The 21,922-nt window shown below is 40.1% G+C and overlaps 1 protein-coding gene and 1 long non-coding RNA gene across 7 annotated transcripts in view; one reads left to right on the plus strand and one right to left on the minus strand.

The window, feature by feature from the left end:
* Positions 1 to 21,922, plus strand: part of LOC309626206 — a 1,050,100-nt gene that overhangs the window by 565,896 nt on the left and 462,282 nt on the right. The gene's annotated exons all lie outside the window — the stretch shown is intronic.
* Positions 1 to 21,922, minus strand: part of SYT16 (synaptotagmin 16) — a 263,020-nt gene that overhangs the window by 39,374 nt on the left and 201,724 nt on the right. For all 6 annotated transcript variants that reach the window (XM_082386528.1, XM_082386529.1, XM_082386533.1 and 3 more), the window contains 2 exons: positions 8,961 to 9,173; positions 3,282 to 3,538 (listed from right to left, as the gene is read on the minus strand). In XM_082386528.1, coding sequence (XP_082242654.1) covers positions 3,282 to 3,538; positions 8,961 to 9,173 — 470 coding nt within the window. The remainder of the gene's footprint in view (positions 1 to 3,281; positions 3,539 to 8,960; positions 9,174 to 21,922) is intronic.

A 21,922-nucleotide genomic window follows, 5' to 3' on the forward strand; every position in this document is an offset into this window, starting at 1 on the left:
AGTCCAGAGTCGGGGGGCAGGGTGGGTGGTGTTAATGCCCCATGCAGTAAATTTTCCTCCCCTTGGACAGGTGTCCTGAGACTAGTTTATACAGCTTCTTAGGGTATGGTTCCACAAGAGCAAGCCATGAGTCAAAATTAGTGGTAGCCAACACCATTACACATTCTCATACTGGCTCTCCCTTCCCTGCCTCACTCTCCTCGTCCCTCACTCTTGTCGCCTGGAATTGCATGTCCTAACAAAGTAGGCTCTGCTTTTGGGAAATCCAGCTAAGAAACATTATCTTTTTAGACATTCATATTAACCTAATGAGGTAGGTATTTCAATATCTTCCTTTTATGGGAGAGAAAACTAAGGCTTAGAATGGCTAAATAACTTAACTCCTTGCCCCCAATATCATATGCCCAGCCAGAATTACCCAGGATTTGCCAGTATTAATGCCCAAAGTCCCAAGCCTTACGGGGAACCATGATGTCTACCTTCTTCCCCCACAAATCTTTCACCCTAGCTATTTATAAGTATAGTAAGTGTGTGAGATGAAGAGGGAATAAGATGGGAGATGGGAGTTGGAAACACACACTACTTTGAATTTCATATCCTTTTAGGCCCCTGCTCTTGATATTAACTAACAGTCCCTAGTTTTGTCATCAACTTCAAAGCCAAGGTTAAAATATCCTAGTTAATGAGCATCTTCCCACTTATCTATCAGGCTCTCTGTTCAGATAAATGCTCACTCCACCTGCAGGTTTGTGGTGAAGTCCTGCGGAAAGGGTCTGAAATAACTGTCCTACGAAACTTGAATCAGACACAGCTCCAGGCAATGGCCAGGCTCTGGATGGGGACAATCCAAGTTGTGGTCCATGAAAACTGGGCTTTGTGGTCCCTTCCTGGGCTGATCTGAGACCAAGATTTGTGAAAGCTGATATTTTTATAGCAATTAATTATTTCAACACACTCTACCTATCACCAGGCAACTAAAGGCGCTCCTCCTGTGGGTACTGTTAATACCACTAATCCATCTGACCTTCCTGCAAGGCAAAAATCTCTTCATTTTTATCCCCATTTGGCAGATTTTAATTAACTTCTCAAGGCCAATCAGTTAATCAGTGGAAAGCGGAGATGAAAAGTGGGACAGCTGCCTCTCTGTGCACTCAAAATCACCAGCCACCCTCCCATCGTCTTCCCTGCCAAGCCTTAGGTCTGCAGGAAAAAGTCGACAGCCTTTTCCAGCAGAGAAGAGCAGTGCTTGCAAACCCATCAGCCTAACAGGTAGTCACACTGCATGACCAGTTCCCTTCTGAGGCAAAATAAATGATTCCTTTAGCTCTCATATCCTGGGTTTTTCTTTAAGATGGGAATACTTGTGCCACATTGTCAAAACCCATGAAGATATAAAGATTTTCTATCAAACTGAAAGGCTTTCTGTTTTAGCAAGATAGTGTTGATGTCATCTGTGTGGCCCAAAGTAAACAGACCCACAGTGTGTTCCCGATGCCAGATACACAGGGGAAGACAGGCTTCTTAATACAGCTAAGAGGCAAATAAATCAATTCTTAAAAGGCGAGCTAAGCCTGCAAAGCAGGCATTTACGGGAACTGCCTCCGAGCTGCATCTGAGGTTCTACTGTAGGAGCACCAAATTACAGTTTTTGTCTCAAAATAGATAGGAGGTTGAATGGAGCACACAGAGATGTCTGGGTATTTTTGGAGTCTGAGAACATTTAGTGCCCTCAACACCAAATCTTCTACTAAAGCTCCACGAGGCAGGCAAATGGGAGGTTACCTGGAGAAAGCAATTCCAAGGCTAATGGCACAGTTATCAAGGGGAGAGACTGTCAATAGGCAGGTAAACAGTTCTGTTTTGCTTTTGTGGCAAGAGAGCCAAAAAGAATAGTATTTTTAAACATTAAATGTTAGTGTGTGGGATGTGATATGACTCTTGGCAGTAAACTGGTAGGGAGGCACAATTTTTTTTACAAAACGTATAAGGTTGATAGCTTTGAGGGTCTCTGTATGAAGGTTTGCTTTTAACCGGCCACAAACCACGTATCTGTGTCGCCATCTCTGGTCCTCAGCAGTAACACGACACCCAGGCGCACATGCACCTGTGCCATCTCCTTAGGCTCTCTCTACATGCCCCAGTGCCTCAGCAGTCAGGCTGTGAAACATAACTATCTGTGATTATTTTTCTTCTCCCTGATTTGGAGAAGCATATGAGCATTTGGTGTTTATGACAGTCCAGGTCCTAATAAGAGATTCATCCTGTTTATTTTCTCAGTCAGACTGATGCTAACAAAATCCATCCACCCTTCTCCTTCCTCTATTCGCACAAATTAAAGTTTCATATAGTTACATGACTTATTTCATCAAAATTAATTTCAAAGTAGGTATTAGACACCATTATTTAATATCTCTTCATGTCATAGAATCATAATCAGAGGGGTCTAGCTAATAAAAAATAACCATAAGTGCCTGTAAGATAAAACAATGTTTGTAAATTCTTATCACGGTGCCTGACACATAGTAATTGCTCAAAAATGGTAGTTTCTATCATCATCACCTCCAGTCATACTTCTGGATGTTTAGGCATATTCGGGAGTAAGTTTCAATTGAAAAAGAAATTTAGACGACGCATCTTTTATCAGAGATTTATCCAAAAAGCAAAGTCAATGGCCAGAGGGTCATGATAGACTAATGCCATCACCTAGATCTTCAAATCAGTTCGGAGCTAACAAATATGCTCATATTGCAAGATCTTCCTCATAATATCTTATATAATTTCATTTGCAGGGGCATTGTATTTTAGTTTCATTTTCAAATAATTCTCACATTCAAAGAATCATAACTCAAGATTTGGTGTAAATAAAAATAAACTCCATTTAATTGAAACCATGAAGGAAATAATCCAGTCTCCCTAAAGAACTAAAAACCCGTTATATAAAAAAAGAAGCCTGATTGTTGCTGGGTTCATTCTGCCACCATGCTTCTTTTTATTTTTCCATTTTGATAGATTCCACTTATATATGATTCTTTCATTGGCACACATAAGGGCTGGACCTTGGTCATCTGCACAAAAACTATATTTCCATTAAAGGCTCTTAAGGTGTTTGTTCTTCAAAGCAATGCTTCCTTCTTGGAGAAATTTTTTCTTGAGGGATGGAGGAAGCGAGAAAGAAGGGGAAGGAAGGAACAGGGAGAAGGGAGAGGGGAGGGGAAGGAGAACGACCAACCAGAGAGCACACAATACTCAAGCAAGAAAAAAATGGAAAACAAACAACTTGCCTCTGGACTCCAGACGGAGGAGCTGCCAGCGGCATAGGAATCTTCAAATCTCCGGTTATTAAAAGCTGTCTCCATCTCCAAGCTGCCCTGTGTGCAATGTCGGCTGAGGCTATGGACCGCGATGGTCTCTTGGCGAGATGTGCCATGGTGCCTGGTGTCCCCCACCTCACAAGGGGACTGTGAGAGGGCAGAGATGGGGTCATCTTCACCATAAGGCAGATTCTCAGAATAAGTCAGTTGGCTGGCTCCATCCAAACCTAAATTTGAAAAAAGGAAACTCTTTCAAATATATTATCATGTTTCACCTTTTTATCTAGAGAAAATGAGTGGTAGCAACTACACCAATCAAGTCGGCAAAAACAAACTCACTAAACAACATCTGCAGAAACATACTTGCATCTATATGGTAGATAAATTTGGTCCATAAAATCGAAACCCATTAGTCCATTATGTAGGGTACAAGAAGGTTTAATGCTTTACAATAATATGAGTATAAAGGATGAGTATTATGTGGATAAAATAAACACATTAGCATTTGGTTGGAGCTAATGACCACAAGACCTTTGGGATGAATCTAGAAAGCAAGAATAGTAATCAGCTATAGAGATCATATGTTTTCCTGGCTTTACCATTCTTCCGTCTGTCTTCCACATTCACCATATCACCCTCTGCTCAAAAGGCTTCAGTGGTTCTCTCAAGCAAAAAGTTCTCTACTTAATCCATGGAAAGAACACTGGACTTGGATTCATATGATCTGAGTTTAAATCCTAGCTCTGCATTAAGAACTTGAACAACATTGGAACTGCCTTAACCTTTGTTTTCTTATCTATAAAATGATGATAAAAGCCATCAGAGAGTCATTGTGGACACATGAAATAATATCTGCCTGGCAACCACCAGCCCTCCCATAAATATTAGCCTTGCTTACCTGCCTGGCCTCAACCAATCCAGCAAATCCCATTTGCTACCACCTCCCAACTCACAGACACCTGTGGTCTCACAGGTCCATGAAAATGTTAGTTGTGTATTTTGGTTCACAGCGGTCCTCAAGCCCTCCCTCCTGCCCTTTCCTTCCTATCCATCCAAAGCCCCGACAACTCCTGAATCTTCCCTGACTCCTTCAGGCTCAGTGTCTTTCTCAGGCTTCGTGTCATCCTATTCTCTCTCTGTTCATCCCCTTCCTCTTCCTCAGTGTCCAGGTTACCCTCAGATAATAAGGAAACACTGACAGGGTCTCCCTAAGCAACAGCTTTCACCTTAACTTGCTTCCACATCCAGAAAGTAGCCAAGGATGTCTTATCTCTTGGGCCTCTACTCTTCTCCAGTGGGCCCCATCCCAGGATGATAGAAAATTAGAGATATAGACAGGATTAGTGAGGATGACAAAGTATATACGGTAAATTCAGCTCTTATTGACACACTGTATGATAGCAATTGCTCCCATAGTTGGTCTTAAAATCTGAGCTAAAACATAACGTCCTTGAAGGCGCTAAGCCACATCTATATATTGCATAGTCTTTATCCACCAGTGGGTTTTACTAAATCTCAAATAACTTTAAAGGCTAGGCAGATAAAAAATATTTGAAACAGCCAGGTGTGCAGCAATATGGAGTGGTGGTGACAGTGGTTTAGCAGACAATATATGACCCACCTACAATTAACATCCAAATTTAAAAATACGCTATCATCCTATGCAGACCATATAAAAACATCTTTGGGAAGACTTGGTTTTCAGGGCACAACTTCAGACTCCTGATTTGGGATTTTGCCCAACCATGGCAAGCCACTGAGATGTTCCCCATCTGCCCTGTTATTCTTAATAATTCACTTCAGGCCTCTTGGAAGCTCTGTCATAGGGCACCTAACATCTTTACATTCACATTTTCCGTTATTTGGCAAACACCCTTAAAAAAGGCCACAGAAAATGACAGAACAAGGGATATTCCATATGCAAAAACCCCATAACACAAAGCAGAATTTTCTTCTCAGGCTCTAATTAGCCCATCCATTCCTCACATACACGAACACTAAAATGTCCTATTAAACAGTGGGTCATCCATCAACGTGTGTAGCACCCAGCAGGATCTCAGCACAAAATCTAACTTTACCAAGAAATTACCCCCATAAAATTGTCTCATGACTTCAACTCCTACGGTGATAATACTTAGATCAGTAATAATGGAATTTTCAAAAGCTACATTAAAGCCTTGAAAAGCTATTCATAACTGAAAAACATAAGAACTATATTAATGTAACAAACCATTTTCCTTGACAGACAAGCAAGGAATGAATTAGAAAGGCAAATCTAGGGGACAAGTCAAGTTGCAAGGAGGGGGAAGGGGAAAGGTGATTCACTGTTACATAAAGCAGTCTTCCTGTGCTTTAAGTTAAAGAAGGTTATGTCACCTTAAACACATACGGAAAAGTAATTGCCTGTTGTCGAGAAATGTATCCTGGCTTCTTAGAAATTATAGGGCATAATTATGTCACATCAACCATATTTATTTTAGCAGAGGAACTTTTTTAGTTCATATCCCATTTTGATGGAGGGTAAACCTATTATCCAATTACTTTCTTTCTACTCCCAGACCCCTCCCTCCGTCACCCATATATCAATACTTTAGCTAACCATCTGTGATGGTCAGTTTTATGTGTCAACTTGGCTATAGGCCTCAATTATTCAATCAAACAGTAATTTAGGAGTTACTGTGAAGGCATGTTGTAGGTGTAATTAAAGCCCTTAAGCAACTGACTTTCAGTAGAGGGGATTATACTACATAATCAGTCCATTGAAAGGCCTTAAGAGGAGAACTGAGGCATCCCTGGAGGAGAAGCAATTTCATCTATGGACTGAAGCTTCAGCTCCTTCCTGAGAGTTTCAGCCTATCCTTCCCAGCAGCCTGTCCTGTGGATTTCAGAGCTGTGTATTCCAGTGGCCTACACAGCCCCTACAATCGCATAAGTCACTTCTTTGCAATAAATCTCTTGAAATATATATATCTCACCCTGAAATCCCCTTCATATCTGATTGATACAATCTTGCTTGATACACCATAAAATCTTGCTTGATACACCATCCTAAACAAAAGTGAGCACAGACTCTGGGGATAATTGACCTGTTTTAAATGACATCAGGAAGGTAATGACTAGCTTGTATGAAACACCCTAAGAACTAAATATTTCACAAGCAAAAATAAGGCTTTGCTCAAAACAAACAAACAAAAAGCCCAATATGTGGGCTATTATTCTGCAGCCCACCTTTCGTGCATAAAGACCTCATGCACAACTTCTGATTCAGATCACTTGGCTCAAACCCTCTTTGACATGATCAGGAATACAGGGACAATTAATGCACAATAACACTAAATCAGATATGTGAGACAGGAGAGAAGTTGCCTGGAATATGAAGATTTTTTACATGGGTTTGGACCTTGAATTTCACTGGTCCAACATTTTGAATGCATTTTTTAAGTGAAAGAATTGTCTACAATTAAATTTGATCTTAGAAAATTGTGTTTAAGGTAGAGGGAAAAATAGCTAAATAGATAGAGAATAGGCACCAGAAAACAAATCCTCTCTGGGGTTCATGCTTAATCTTTTCCTTATTCTTTACTGCTGATGCAAATTCATTGATCTAAAGATGAACAAAAAAAAAAAAAGGACACTGAAAAAAAAATCATGCAATAAAAATTACATTAACATTTCCATGGCATTTGATAACCTAAAATTTAGCACACAGTTAATCATTCCTATGAAAATCCTGATGATTTTCTTCAAAATCTACAGGTAATTCATTAAATGTAGTGGACTTTTTCCTCCGTCCGATAGAGAAAAATTTAGCCTTTCTATCACCATCTGTCAAAAAATTCAGAACCAGTAATGACAAAAGTTGTTGCTAATTCCAGGAAGGGTGAGGGCTAGAGTGTTTGTCAGAACTCTCAGAACAGCAGCCATTTGTATAAATCAAAATCTAGACACTTGGGCTTCTGGGAAATGGGGCCATTAGCTTTAGAATTAAACAAGCTACTCGTAGGGGATCAACTGCTATTAACTTTCATTAGCTAACATTTGCCCTCTCAGTGGAGAGAGAGGAATGCTGTGGTGTAACAGCAGAGAAAGAGAAAACAGGAGAGGGGGTGAGGAGATGACAGAGGGCCATTAGCTACTGCTACTATGCTTTGGTTACATCGGGAGTTTATCTCCTGGCTTACCTGGGGCTAAAAAGAAGAGCAATAAAATGTTATGTCGCCCATGCCAATAAGTAAAATTACATGATGGTCAGCAAATTATTATATTCCTGCTGAAAAATAGGGTCCTTTTTGTTAATTTTCCTTTTTTTCCCCTTTGTTCTTTTTCTGCCTGCCTCATCCACATCACCAAATCAGAAATTTCTTCTCTGTTATCTCCTCTCAATTCTGCGCTCTCCTTTTTGTCTTTCTACTACTAAGTGTTGAAAAACAAGGAAGATCAACTACGCCCCCATTGGTTGGACGAACCACAGGCCCAATGGAAAGAAGGAGAAGATTAGAGAACCCAGGTCATTTAGACCAGGTCACTACAGTGGACAGTATGACATTTTCTCTGGCTTTTTACTAAATACACTTCACAGACCCTTCCCTGTTCCAATGTCCTGTGCCTATTCAGGGCTCTGGACATAAAGGAGTTGGAGAGATGCCTGACCTTCGCTGGGGAAAGCACTAAGAAATATCATACTGTTCTTTTCCTAGGTTCTTCCGTGTGCACGGTGGGGAGGGAGAAGGACCCTTGACAAGGCCTACCCGCAGTCACAGGCTGTGCTCGCCCTACCTCTGAGTGGCCTCCTCTCCCTTTGTGAAAGGTAAACTTACGATGAAGATGGAGGCTGGCGTAAAACCTGCTCTGACCCATGAATTCTCACACGGGCTGGGGTCCAGAAACTACAGGGAATGAGGGAGGGTGTGCCGGGCATGTGTTGTGTTTTTTTTTTTTTTTTTAAATATTTATTTATTATTTTTAACATCTTTATTGGAGTATAATTGCTTTACAGTGGTGTGTTAGTTTCTGCTTTCTAACAAAGTGAATCAGTTATACATATACATATGTTCCCATATCTCTTCCCTCTTGCGTCTCCCTCCCTCCCACCCTCCCTATCCCACCCCATGTGTTGTTTGAAAAAGGTTATTTAATATTATTATAACACATATTTTTATTTGGAAGATAAAACACACCTACTGTTTTAATATTACAAACTATTGAAAGTAAGGCTTCAAAAATCTGAGGTTACATAGATATATGGAAAATAGACTCTACGTTTCCAAATGGGAGGAAAGGCACAGATGTGCAATGTCAGCAGTCAGCTATGTAAGATTTCTGTCCTTGTCAGAAGGGAACAAGATTTTATAAAGCTTGGTGAATACCGTTATAGTCATTAGTGTTCAAAATGTACAAAGCGGTAACCTACGAGAAAGGAAGGGATCCCACAAGTGGGGGTCAAGACTTTGGCACTTCTGATCCTTCCTCTCTGCATGAGGCTGCTTGTGAGGTTTGAAGCAGCCCTTCTGCCCTGTCCCAGCCTCCGGGTCCTGCCCTATTTTTCTTTTTCCTCTCTGGACTCTTAGATGCAAGTGCAGTGACTCAAAAACATTCTTACCATTAGACATCCCTGGTCTAGATAAAGGAAAGGTTTGATGCAAAGAATACCTGCGCAGGCAGACACTTCTGTGCTGGCCTCTTCGTGGGTGGGAAGCCAGCGGCTGGGTTTTGGTTTACGCTCCAGTCCTGTCTGCTTTCCTCTCTGAGATGCTCCTGAGCGATAACTCTGGGACCGGGACACAGAAATCTCAAACTGTTTGATAACCTCCTCATCGCTGTCAGAAGATGTGGGCAGCTCCTCATCATCTCCAAAGTTGTTAACTGGAAGCAAACAAGAGCAATGAGTCTCCTACGGGGCCCATGAGAAAACAGAGATAGATAATCCAGAGAAATAGAAGAACATGGCCAATCGGTCTGGATCAAAGCAGACTGAACCTGGGTAGAGAGAATTCAAAGCACTTTTGAAACACAAATGTGAGTCCACTGGAATGAAACAGGAAAAGCAAGCTCAGGAGGGTAATTAGAAGTACACGGCTAGAACCAAGAGAAACCACTGGGACACCCCTAACTAACATAATGAGCCCTCTTGCTGAGCTGGGCATCCTGCTGATTTGTTCTGTTGCTGGCATGTGCTCATGACTGTGAACAGGACAGCAATCTGCACATGCGCCTTATGTGTAGTTCTAGTCAGTGATGACGGAAAATACTCTCTTCGCCTCATCTCAGTTATTTAAAACATACAGAGCCAAGCCCCACTTCAGAGAAGAGATATTAGCAACTGAGATCTTCCCAAAACTTCCAGTTTTGACAAGTGACACCACATTGTATGGGTTTAAAAAATTAATACATAACTAGTTTATACTAGAAATGCCTTTCTCAGCACCAATGACTCAACCGAAACACCCTTTAAATTATTCGTACCACTTTTCCCACCCCAGCACACTGCTCCGTCCTCTTTGTTTCTCCAGCAGGCCGTGATCATGATCATTTGTGCCCTTGCCTGTGTTGTTCTTTCCACCTGAAACCCTGCCTCCCGCAGGTGTTTACCTGGCTGGCCCCTCTCACCACTGAGGTCTCAGCTTGACTGTCACTTCATCCTAAACACTTCTCTGATCATCCTCCTACCTTAAGCAGCTCTGTTCCCAGTACTTACCACCTTTCTTTCTTTCTTTCTTCTCCCCCACAACTTCCATGAAAATAAAGACATCACCTGTTTTGTTAACTGATGTCTCTGTAGTATGTAAAACAATGCCTGCTGCACAGTAAGTACTTAATAAACACTTGTTAAATGTTGAATAGATTGGTGAATAGCCAGTATTTTCTCCCAAAACCCTGAGCGCTGCCCCCCCCCCCAACCCCAGCAACACTCACACATGGTTTCCTGTGCCTGGAATATGCTTTTCCAGCCCCGTCTAGACTAGTCAAGAATCCAGCTCACCATTCAGGTCTCAGCATAGACATCATTTCTTCCAGAGAGTCCTTCCTTGACCCCTTAAATCAAGCTTAGGGATTTAAGGCTCCTTCCACATGCTGTAAAATCACTCTCTGTCCTGCCCTGTCAGTGCTCCCTCCAGCTCTGTGGCAGAATTACCTATTTAACTGCCGACCATTCCACCTAACCTGTACACACCCTGAAGGTAAGGGGCACATCAGACTGCCCACCTTTGCATCCCTCCAGGCACTATCTCTGTGCCAGGTGCGTGGCAGGCTACTCTGTAAACATTTGCTGAATGCGATTTGGAAACGATAAATAATGGGGAATTATTTTTTAAAGATTCCCTCTTTCCATCCAAAAGTCACACAGTGGTTCCTGGGAAGGATATGGTTGTTGATTCACAGATGGGTCCTGAAGATCACTTCTGAATCAGAGGCTAAGAAGAAATTAAAAAGCAATATTTTAAGTGAGAGAAAATACTTTAAACACCAGCCTGGCCAAAACATTTATTCTCTGGCTTAAGAGTTTATTTTCCTGAGGCTCTTCGGAAATTAGTAATTATAATGGACTGAATGCTTTTCACGTGCCAGGGGCTGTCCTAAGCGCCTTATACATATCTCACACAAAACCCCTATTACTGTTCCCATTTTCCAAGTACGAAAATTGAGGCAGAGAAAAGTCTACAACTGGCTGAAGATCGTACTGCCAGGAAGGGGAAGAATCAAGATTTGAATCAAGTCAGCCTGTCTCTAGAGACCACATTTCTAATCACTCTGCTAGAGAATGGGAGCGAGATGGCAGAAAGAACTCTTATTCTCTGTGCTCACATTAGCTAGCTGAGTCTATGTGGCCAAGTCTCTTAACCTCTCTGACCCTGTTTCTTCATTTGTGGAAGAAATATCTTCACTTTTAATGTCTGGATAATTTCCCAGGTCTTTTCTAGATCTAAATTCTCCGACTCCAAACTTTCTACCTGACAGGCACCAACATTCAATCTGTTTCTCTCTTTTATGGAGCAGCTGATCCATGAACATAAGAGCATAATATTGTTTCCAGCTCACTCAGTTCTACTGTTGGCTGTGACCAGCCCCACGGTAGGACCTGAAAAGCTAAGTGTTAGAAAAGATTCCATTGCCGTCTCAACAGAACACCATTACAATGGACAGTCTCCTCGCGTCTCAGCGTGCTGGCCATAGGCTCTGGCATGGGATGGACCATCACGTATGGAAGATACCCAGAGACGAACAGGACCAAAACTAAACTCTCTCCACCTTTAGAGTATAGGACCAGCTAAGCACCTGGGAGGTAGTCAGGGAGATACATGCATTGGTGAAGTGGCTGGATTAGACATCCATTGGCACTTTTTCCAACTCTGATATTCCATTCCATTTGTATTACTAGGCCCGTTTTAAAAAATGTAGATAGTCAAAAGTCATCAATTTTAAATTAAGTGAGTTAGTCCATGGGTATTTCCTCATGTATAAAATCAGGAACTAGAATTCATTAATTTACCAGTATGTGGTCCTTGATTTTTTTTCAGGGAGTCACTGATCATCCACAGAGCACAGATTCTCCTCACTCGATATAAGAATCATAACAGTAATTATAATGCTTCCCATTTACTAAACATATACTATATGCCAGGCACCTTCTGGGGACTTTGCATATATTATCCCATTTAATCATCACAGCAACACCATGAAGTAGGGATGATTATTATTATTCCCATTTTAGAGACAGGAAACGGAGGCATAGAGAGGATAGTGACTTGCCCTAGGCAACAAAGTTAGCAAAGTAACAAAGCTGGGACTTGAACACAGAACCTCTGTTCTTAGTCACCGCACGTATCAGCAAACATCATTGTATCAGGACACTAGAGCCATATCTAGCTTACTTTTCAGAGTGAGGTGAGAGAGGGTTCTGCCATTTCCACCCTGAAATCTGCCAGGAGGTTGCTTCCTTTGTGAGAAGAGAAGAGCAGTGGGAAGAAGAGTCAGTCCATATGAGAGTGAACACGCTCAGGCTGCAGTATAACTGGCCCATTGCTCCTTGTGGGATTATAAATGCAACTGCACATGCTATGCTAAGCCTCAGTCCCCAAGGATCTCAGGGAATTCTCTGTTTAAAAAGGAAACCTACCATGTACAATGCTTGGTGTCAGTCTATTTATCTCTTGTAAAAATAAAATACAGTGTGTGTGTGTGAAAAAAAAAAAAAAAGAACAATAAAAAGGAAACCTACCATCTCTCCTAAAAACCACTGAGCAGCAACAGAAATCAATAGTGGTGCTATTATAACAATAAAAGCAATCCCATATAAAGCATTTATCATGTTCCAGGCACTGTTCTAGAATCTTACATATGATAACTTATTTACTCCTTACAATAACCCAGTGAAGTCAATACTTTATTATCCCCATTCTGTGGATGGGGAAACTGAGGCACCATGAAGTTAGTAATTTGCCACAGTCATAACAGTTAATAAATAGTGGAACCAAGATTCAAACCCAGGTGGTCTTGCTCCAAAGTCAATATTATTAATGACTACATTATGCTCCCTCTACCATCTGCTTCTTCAAGGAAAAAATCCAGGTTAAAATCTATACAACTGTGTTTGGTCACTAAGACGATAAAATCACATAAGTTGGGCTAGAAAGGATTTTCATGAGCATCTATCTGTTCCCTCATTTTCATGAAAAGAAACCAAAGCCCAAAGAGGCAAACTGATTTGCCCATGGTTATACCAAGCCAGGACCAAACGGAGGTCTCCAGGTTTCCAGGCCAATGGTTTCACCACATTATTTTCCAAGCTCTCTCACTGGTCGGTTATTTTCTCAAATTTAAATTTTGACTCTTACCTTTTTGAAAGATCCCAGCTGCTACTTGCCTTGTAAGAGTCTGTGTCAACAACTAAATAGCTGGTCTGGATTTCATTCAACGTAAATCTTTGAAAATCACAAAGTCTCATCTAAGTTGTAGCACTTATTTCAGACATAAGATAGTTACTTTACATATGATAGTTACTTTCTGAAACACTGTATAAATACCAAGTTCAAACCCCTTTCAAGATATGCACTTGGGAAAGAGCATGATGGAAATTTGTAATAAAATCTTCACCTCTTTATCTAATTAGCTTGCTAAAACAACAGAGAAAAAGTTGCACAAATGCCATGGATGTGAATACATCTTGAAGTTGAGATTGTCCATTTCACTCAGTCACAGAATGCAGGAGATCTTAGACACACCCTCAGTATCTACCACCAAAGAGAAGTCAGACTCTTCTGCAATCTTTCTGATGCATGGCCACGCAGCTCCATCCCTCTGTTCACACACTACTGAGTTGCCACTGTGGGCTTCTTGCACTGGCAGGAAGTTCATGACTTTGACAGAAAAGGAGAGTTATCTGTAGACCCAACAATATCGAGTCTCTACAGCAGTGCCATCGGAATATGCCTCCCTCTGATTTTTAGTGAATTTTTTTTTTCTGGTAAAGAGGGGCAGAGGAAATGCCATCTTCATCTTCCACAATTAAGAGACAGGAAGGCGGGGCCCCAGTGCCACAGAAACTGCCTGTCAGTCTAACATCAGTGAAGGCTAGGGTGGTTAAGAGTGCAGAATCTGGGGCTTCCCTGGTGGCGCAGTGGTTGAGAATCTGCCTGCCAATGCAGGGGACACGGGTTCGAGCCCTGGTCTGGGAAGATCCCACACGCCGCGGAGCGACTAGGCCCATGAGCCACAACTACTGAGCCTGCGCGTCTGGAGCCTGTGCTCCGCAGGAAGAGAGGCCGCGATAATGAGAGGCCCGCGCACCGCGATGAACAGTGGCCCGCACTTGCCGCAACTAGAGAAAGCCCTCGCACAGAAACGAAGACCCAACACAGCCATAAATAAATAAATTAATAAAAAAAAAAAAAAAGAGTGCAGAATCTGGAGTCAAGCTACCTCAGTTTGAATCTGGGATCTTCCATTTGCTGGTCTGAGATCTAAGCAAGTTCCTTAATCTTTCTGAACTTCAGGGTCCTTATTTTGATATTCCTTATTTCTTAAAGTTGTTGAGAGGACTAAATGGGATAAACCACGTAAAGGTACTTAGCATATGCCTGACATATGATATGCTAAAAATGTTAACGATTATTATTACTCCTCATCATGGCAGTGCCCTATGTGGAAACCCTTCTAGGAAGCCTCGCATTTACATGCAAAGGGAAGAATGCCTGTTCTTGCAGGGTCTGACTTGAAAACTCATCATTAGAGCTGCTGCAGGGAAAGGATGAAAGAAACAAGGGCTGGAATAGGAGAAAATTAAGCTGAAAATGTGGATTGTATCACCATCCTTCCCTCACTATACTTTTTTCCAAGCCTAGAAGTGGAGCGCTCTGTAAGAGTTGGCAATGCTGTCTGGATGTGGGCAGTGCTCAACACCTGCTCATTTTGTTGCTTCTTTTAAGGCAACAAAACCACCAACTGGTGATGCAAAGAGAGGATTTCTTAAGCCTGACTGCTGCTATTTTACAGACAGAGAAAGACTTTATACATGATCAGTGAAGATCCAAGCTTATTAATTCCTTCCCACCCACACAGGAGCAATTAGGTGGAGGGAAGTACTGCTCATATCTTATAGATGGGTTGTAGAGACAGGCGGGGGTGGGTTGTGCTCGGTGGTACGGTACCTGGGTGCCACTTTTAGCTACAATCGCAGGAATCCCTAATATACCAGATTTCTCAAATACCCACGGCAAATGTCTGCCTAGGGTGGTTGGATAAGGATAGAAATAAGAACGAGAAGTTGGTTAGGGTGGGATAGGGAGGGTGGGAGGGAGACACAAGAGGGAGGAGATATGGGGATATATGTATATATATAGCTGATTCACTTTGTTATACAGCAGGAACTAACACACCATTGTAAAGCAATTACACTCCAATAAAGACGTTAAAAAAAAAAAAAGTTGGTTAAAGTGAAAAAGCAGAAGGGAGGGTCAAAGGTTGACAACTGCCCCTGTCAGATCCTAAAAAAAAGGTCACATTTTTAGATGCATAATCCAGCCATTCTTGGACTCAGGCAGGATAGGAAAAGATTTTTATAAATCATCAGCCTTGATTTTTTTCAGACTATGCTTTGTGGAGGTCTGGGTTTCCACAAAGGAGCTTCAATGCCACCCACAGTAAAAGTGGAGATGTGGGTAGTTGCACTGAGCAGGTTGAGCTATACACCCTGTACAATCAGGGCTGTTTTGCTTTAAGACAGTTTATATTTTTATAAGATTCTGTTGGGAAAAAAATAAGAGTCCTGACTTTTTTTTTAAGTTTGAAAAACATTGATATAACCCAACTCCCTCATTCTACAGAATAGAAACTAAGGCTGAGACTACTTAAGGCACATACCTATGTGTCAAGTAGCTAGTTAGTGGCAGAGGAAGGATTACAATCTGGTTCTCCGATGCACACTTGTTTTGTCACCTTACACTTTGTATGAGATGTTTTGACAACTCTATTTCATATATGAACAAAGAGACAGCACTTGTAATAGTTAAATATGAGCTAGTCAAATAGAAAATATTTTACTAGAATTCATAACATAAAGATCACTACACTAGGGAAAAGTAAGTTACAATATTGAGGATTCCAATTATGATAACAGCAGAGTAAGAGATTTGAACTAACCTAATAACAATTATGAATTCATGAAAAAAATTTAAACCAACTATTTGAAGGCATAGAGAGTGAGCAGGAGCAGGCAGAAACTGGAGGGGATCTAATTTTTTTAAAGAAGGAAATTTCACTGGATGAGGTCCATGGTTATACTACTTTTCTGCTGAAAGTATTCCTAAGTCTATGAGGCACAGGGCATCAAGGACTCAGGCAGAAATCACAAGCCTTATTGACTCGAGGTGTCAGAGGACAGAATTCAAGGCAATCAGAGCAGCTGGAAATGGAGAAGGAAACCCCAGAAAAGAGGAAACCACAGAGAGGGAGCCCCAAAATCTGCATATGAACTTAGCTCAAACACTTGGCTAAAACCTGAACTATGAAAGCATGGGGGAAGAGTCCAAGAAACCTAGAAAAAGTAGCAGCTAGAGGGCTAAAAATTTGATTAGACATTTTGGTTTAAGCCTACCTCAGTAGAGACTGAGTTAGGAGATTGAATCTGGCCAAGGTAGAGGGGCTTGGAAGACACCCCAGGTTTTCCATTAAAACTTTAGAAGGGCCAACATTAGAAATAAGACTAAGAGTAAAACTGAAATAAGCCCAGCATAACAAACTATAAAACCAATATAGTCAAAGGAATCAACTAGTAATTTCACTGTGGGCTAAAACAAAAAGCAATATTCTTTATAGGAAGATGAAAGAATCCATTACCTTTGCAACATTTCATCCATAATGTCCAGTGCACAATCAAAAGTCACTAGACATTCAAAGAAACAAGAAAAATGTGAATCATCAAGGAAAAGAAGCATTCAATTGAAACTAGCCCCACGATGACTCAGATGTTGGATGCAGAAGACAACATCTTTAAAGTACCTATTATAAATAAGTTCAAATAATCAAAGGAAAAGGTGATCATAATGAATATAAATAAGGATAATTTCAGTAGAGAAATGAAAATAATATTTAAAAAACTAAATAAACTTAGAATTGACAATAAAATCTTTGAAGTTAAAAAATTCAGCCAATTGGTTTTTTAGCAGATTGGAGATGGCCATGAACTTCGAAGGAGCTCAGTAAAAAGTAATCAATCTGAAGAACATAAAACCTTTGGAAAGAAAATAAACAAAACCTCAGTGAACAAGGATAACACATCAAGTTGTCTGAAATATGTGTAACTGGAGTCCAAGGAGGAAAGAACAAAACAAAAGGACTCTCCCCCATGCTTTCATAGTTCAGGTTTTAGCCAAGTGTTTGAGCTAAGTTCATGTGGAAGAAAAATATTTGAAAAATAATGGCTGAGACTCTCCCAAATTTGGTGAAAAATCAACGTACAGATTCAAACATTTTAGTAATCTAGTTCAAAAGTTCCACAACTAGGCACATCACCGTCAGCTAGCTGGAAATCAAAGACTAAACAACATACCTGAAAGTAAGAAGAGAAGGAAAAATGCATTGCATACAGGAAAATAATAATACAAAGAAAACAGTCTTCTCTCAGAGACATTGGAAGCCAGAACACAATAGAATGACATGTTTAAGTACTGAAAGAAAAAAAAAAAAAAACTGTCAACGCTGAATTCTATATCCAGAGAAATCATCCTTCAAAAAGGAATGTAAAATAACCACAATTTTATATAAATGAAAAGAGAATTCATCAGACCTGCATTTCAAGAAATGTTAAAGGAAGTTCTTCAAATGAAAGGGAACTGGCAACAAACTGAATCTCAGATCTGAGGGAAGGAATGAAAAGCAATAATAGCAAAGGTAAATATGTGAGTACAAAAAATATTTGATGTTTTCTTCTTTTACTTCTTCTGAAAGATAACTGAAGAAAGTATATATATACTATTGCATGGGGGCAGGTGATTGATAAAATGTGGAAAAGTAAAACATGAGTATGAATAACACAAAGGAGAGGGGAAGTAAGTGATTTATACTGTTGCAAAGTGGTGTAAATGCTGTGACATAAAGCAAAGAGTAGATGTGAAGTGGTACGATACTAACTCAAAGTGGACTATGATAAACTAAGCATGTATACGTAATTCCTAGAAGAGCCATGAAAAAAGAAAATACAAATACGTAGAGCTAAAAATTTAATAGAGGAATTTAAATTGAATAGTAAAATAATAGGTGATTAACACAAAAGTAAAGCAGTAAGAGCAACAAAAGATGAAAATCAGAGGCAACAAATATCAATAGAAAACAGATAGCAAAATGACATACTTAAACCCAATAATTTCCAGACGTTAAATGCAAATGAAATATCACATTTGAAAATAAAGATTGTCAAACTGAATAAACAAGCAAGACCCAATTATGTGATGACCATAAGAGACACACTTTAAATATAAATACACAGACAGGTTAGAAGTTAAAGGATTAAAAAGATAAGTTAGGCAAACTATAAGCATAAAGAAGCTGATGCAGTTGTATTAATACCAAAGTAGACTTCAAGACAAGAGTTTTACCAGAGATGAAGCATATTTTATAATGATAAAGTGATCAACTCATCAAGACATAAAAATTATAAGTGTGTATGAACCTATTAGCAGGGCTTCAAAATACGTGATGGAAAAACTAATGGAACTTAAAGGAGAAACAGACAAATTCAAAGTAAAGCTGAAGATTTTAACACCCTCTTCTCTGCAGTTAGTTGATAGAGCAACTAAGAAAAAATCAGTAAGTATATAGATTTGTATTATAACTCAACATATAGTTCACTGTGATAATGTGGACTTGAAAAGAAAGAGCATTCTGCAGTTTGGGGGTACAGAGTTCTATGAATGTCAAATAATACCAATATCTACATAACTCTTACAGAAAGTAGAGGAAGAGAGAACATTTCTCAACCCATTTTATGAGGCCAGCATAATCCTAATAAAAAAACCTGACAATGACATCACAAAAATAGAAAATTATATACCTATATATCATAGTTACAAAAAATCCTTAGCAAAACATTAACAAATGAAATCAGTAATGTATTAAAAGGATCATACATTATGGCCACATAAGGTTTATCCTAGAAATGCAAAGTCGGTTTAAAATACTAAAATCAATTGATATAATTCATCAAATTAACACAATAAAAAAAATCGTCTCAACAGGCACATAAAAAGTTAACAATATCCAACATCAATTTCTGATTAAAATAAAACAAAAAAATCTCAGCTTACTAGGGATATTCAACAATCTGAAAAAAGGGGGACGCTACTAAAACTCTATAGCTAACATCAATGATGAGACTACTTAATGAATTTAGCAAAGTCATTATATAAAAATCAATTACACTCCTATATTCTGATGACAAATTGAAAAGTTTTTAAATTTTAATTCTGTTCTCAAAAGATGAAAATACATTAATACTTAAGAGTTAGTTTAATAAGAGGCATTCAAACCTACCACACTAAAAGCAGTATTTCTGAGAAAAAATAGAGAAGTCTCAGTATTGTTAAGATATTAATTTCCCCAAATTAGTCCATTGTTTTAATGCAATCTAAATCAATATCCAAGCAGATATTTTGTAAAATTTGACAATCAGACTCCAAACTGTATAAGGAAATAAAGGACTTATAGTATTCAAAATAGGGACTTCCCTGGTGGCGCAGTGGTTGGGAATCTGACTGTCAATGCAGGGGACATGGGTTCAAGCCCTGTTCCGGGAGGATCCCGCGTGCTGCGGAGCAACTAAGCCTGCACGCCAAAACTGCTGGGCCTGCGCTCCGGAGCCCGCGAGCCACAACTACTGAAGCCTGTGTGCCACAACTACTGAAGCCCATGCACCTGGAGCCCATGCTCTGCAACAAGAGAAGCCACCACAATGAGGAGCCTGCGCACCGTGGCGAGCCTGCACACCGTGGCCCCCACTCACCGCAACTAGAAGGAGCCCACGTGCAGCAATGAAGACCCAATGCAGCCAAAAATAAATAAATGAATAAATAAATTTATTTTTAAAAAAGAATATTCAAAATAATTTTTAAAAAGAACAAAGTGGGAGTACCAACTTACCTGCTCTCAAGACTTATGATACAGATACGCTAATCAGGACAATTTGCTATTGGCAAAAAGGTAAACTAATAAATCAGTAGAATAGAAGTGAGTCCAGAAATAGCACCACATAAATATGGTCCATTTTTTATACACAGGTGGCAAAGCAATTCAACGGGGAAATTAAGGTCTTTTCAAAAAAGAATGCTTGAGCAAAATTGATATTAATATGGAACATCAACCCTTACCTCACACTATGTGTGTGGGTGTAAAAATTAATCATAGATCAAATTGTAAAACTTTATAAAACTCCTGGGGAAAAGACATAGAAATTTTTGCAACCTTAAGATATATAAGAGCATGAACCATAAAAGAAAAAAAGCTGCTGAATTAGACATCAAAATTTTAAACTTTTCCTCGTTGAAGATATTAAGAAATGAAAAGGCAAGACATAGACTGAGGGCAACTTTTTACACACATGTCAGATAAAAGACTTGTATCCAGGCACCAGGAACTCTTTTCTGAAGTGCCTGGTGCCAGGCCTCTGCACTCAGTACCCTTGAGCAAGTAACACTAGACTAAGCACAAAGGAAAAGAAAAAGGCCTCAGCAGGTGATGAGAAAGGCATGAGAACAGGCTGGAAGGAGAATGAGGCACCGAGAGGCCCAAGCTGAAAGAAATAAAGACTTCCAGTACATCACCCTGACACTAAAGAGCGAAGGAAAAGGGACGTCTGAGAACTGCAATGCGTTCCACTTGAACAAAGGGAAGTTGGGTTGTGATAATATAATTCTGGATTCCACAGAATGTTGTGGCTCAGAGAGGCAAAAGATAAAAGACAGAGAAACAATATAATGCCATGTGGCTGACAGGGTCTTGGTGCTCCGGCCGGGTATCAGGCCTGTGCCTCTGAGGTGGGAGAGCCAAGTTCAGGACACTGGTCCACCAGAGACCTCCCGGCTCCACATAATATCAAACGGCAAAAGCTCTCCCAGAGATCTCCATCTCAATGCTAAGACCCAGCTCCCCTCAAAAACCAGCAAGCTACAGTGCTGGACACCCTATGCCAAACAACTAGCAAGACAGGAACACAACCCAATGCATTAGCAGAGAGGCTGCCTAGAATCATAATAAGGACACAGAGCCCCAAGACACACCACCGGACATGATCCTGCCCACCAGAAAGACAAGATCCAGCCTCAACCACCAGAACACAGGCACTAGTTCCCTCCACCAGGAAGCCTACACAACCCACTGGACCAACCTTAGCCACTGGGGGCAGACACCAAAAACAACAGGAACTACGAACCTGCAGCCTGTGAAAAGGAGACCCAAAACACAGTAAGTTAAGCAAAATGAGAAGATAGAGAAACACACAGCAGATGAAAGAGCAAGGTAAAAACCCACCAGACCAAACAAATGAAGAGGAAATAGGTAGTCTACCTGAAAAAGAATTCAGAGTAATGATAGGAAAGATGATCCAAAATCTTGGAAATAGAATGGAGAAAATACAAGAAACGTTTAACAAGGACCTAGAAGAACTAAAGAGCAAACAAACACTGATGAACAACACAATAAGTGAAATAAAAAATTCTCTACAAGGAATCAATAGCAGAATAACTGAGGCAGAAGAACGGATAAGTGACCTGGAAGATAAAATAGTGGAAATAACTACTGCAGAGTAGAAGAAAGAAAAAAGAATGAAAAGAATTGAGGACAGTCTTAAAGACCTCTGTGACAACATTAAATGCAACAACATTCGAATTACAGGGGTCTCAGAAGAAGAAGAGAAAAAGAAACGGACAGAAAATATTTGAAGAGAGTATAGTTGAAAACTTCCTTGTATGGGAAAGGAAATAATCAAGTCCAGGAAGCACAGAGAGTCCCATACAGGATAAATCCAAGGAGACACATGCCAGGACACATATTAATCAAACTATCAAAAATTAAATACAAAGAAAAAATATTAAAAGCAGCAAGGGAAAAACAACAAATAACATACA

Source organism: Balaenoptera borealis, assembly GCF_965194805.1.
Source record: "Balaenoptera borealis genome assembly, chromosome: 3".
NCBI classification, from domain to species: domain Eukaryota; kingdom Metazoa; phylum Chordata; class Mammalia; order Artiodactyla; family Balaenopteridae; genus Balaenoptera; species Balaenoptera borealis.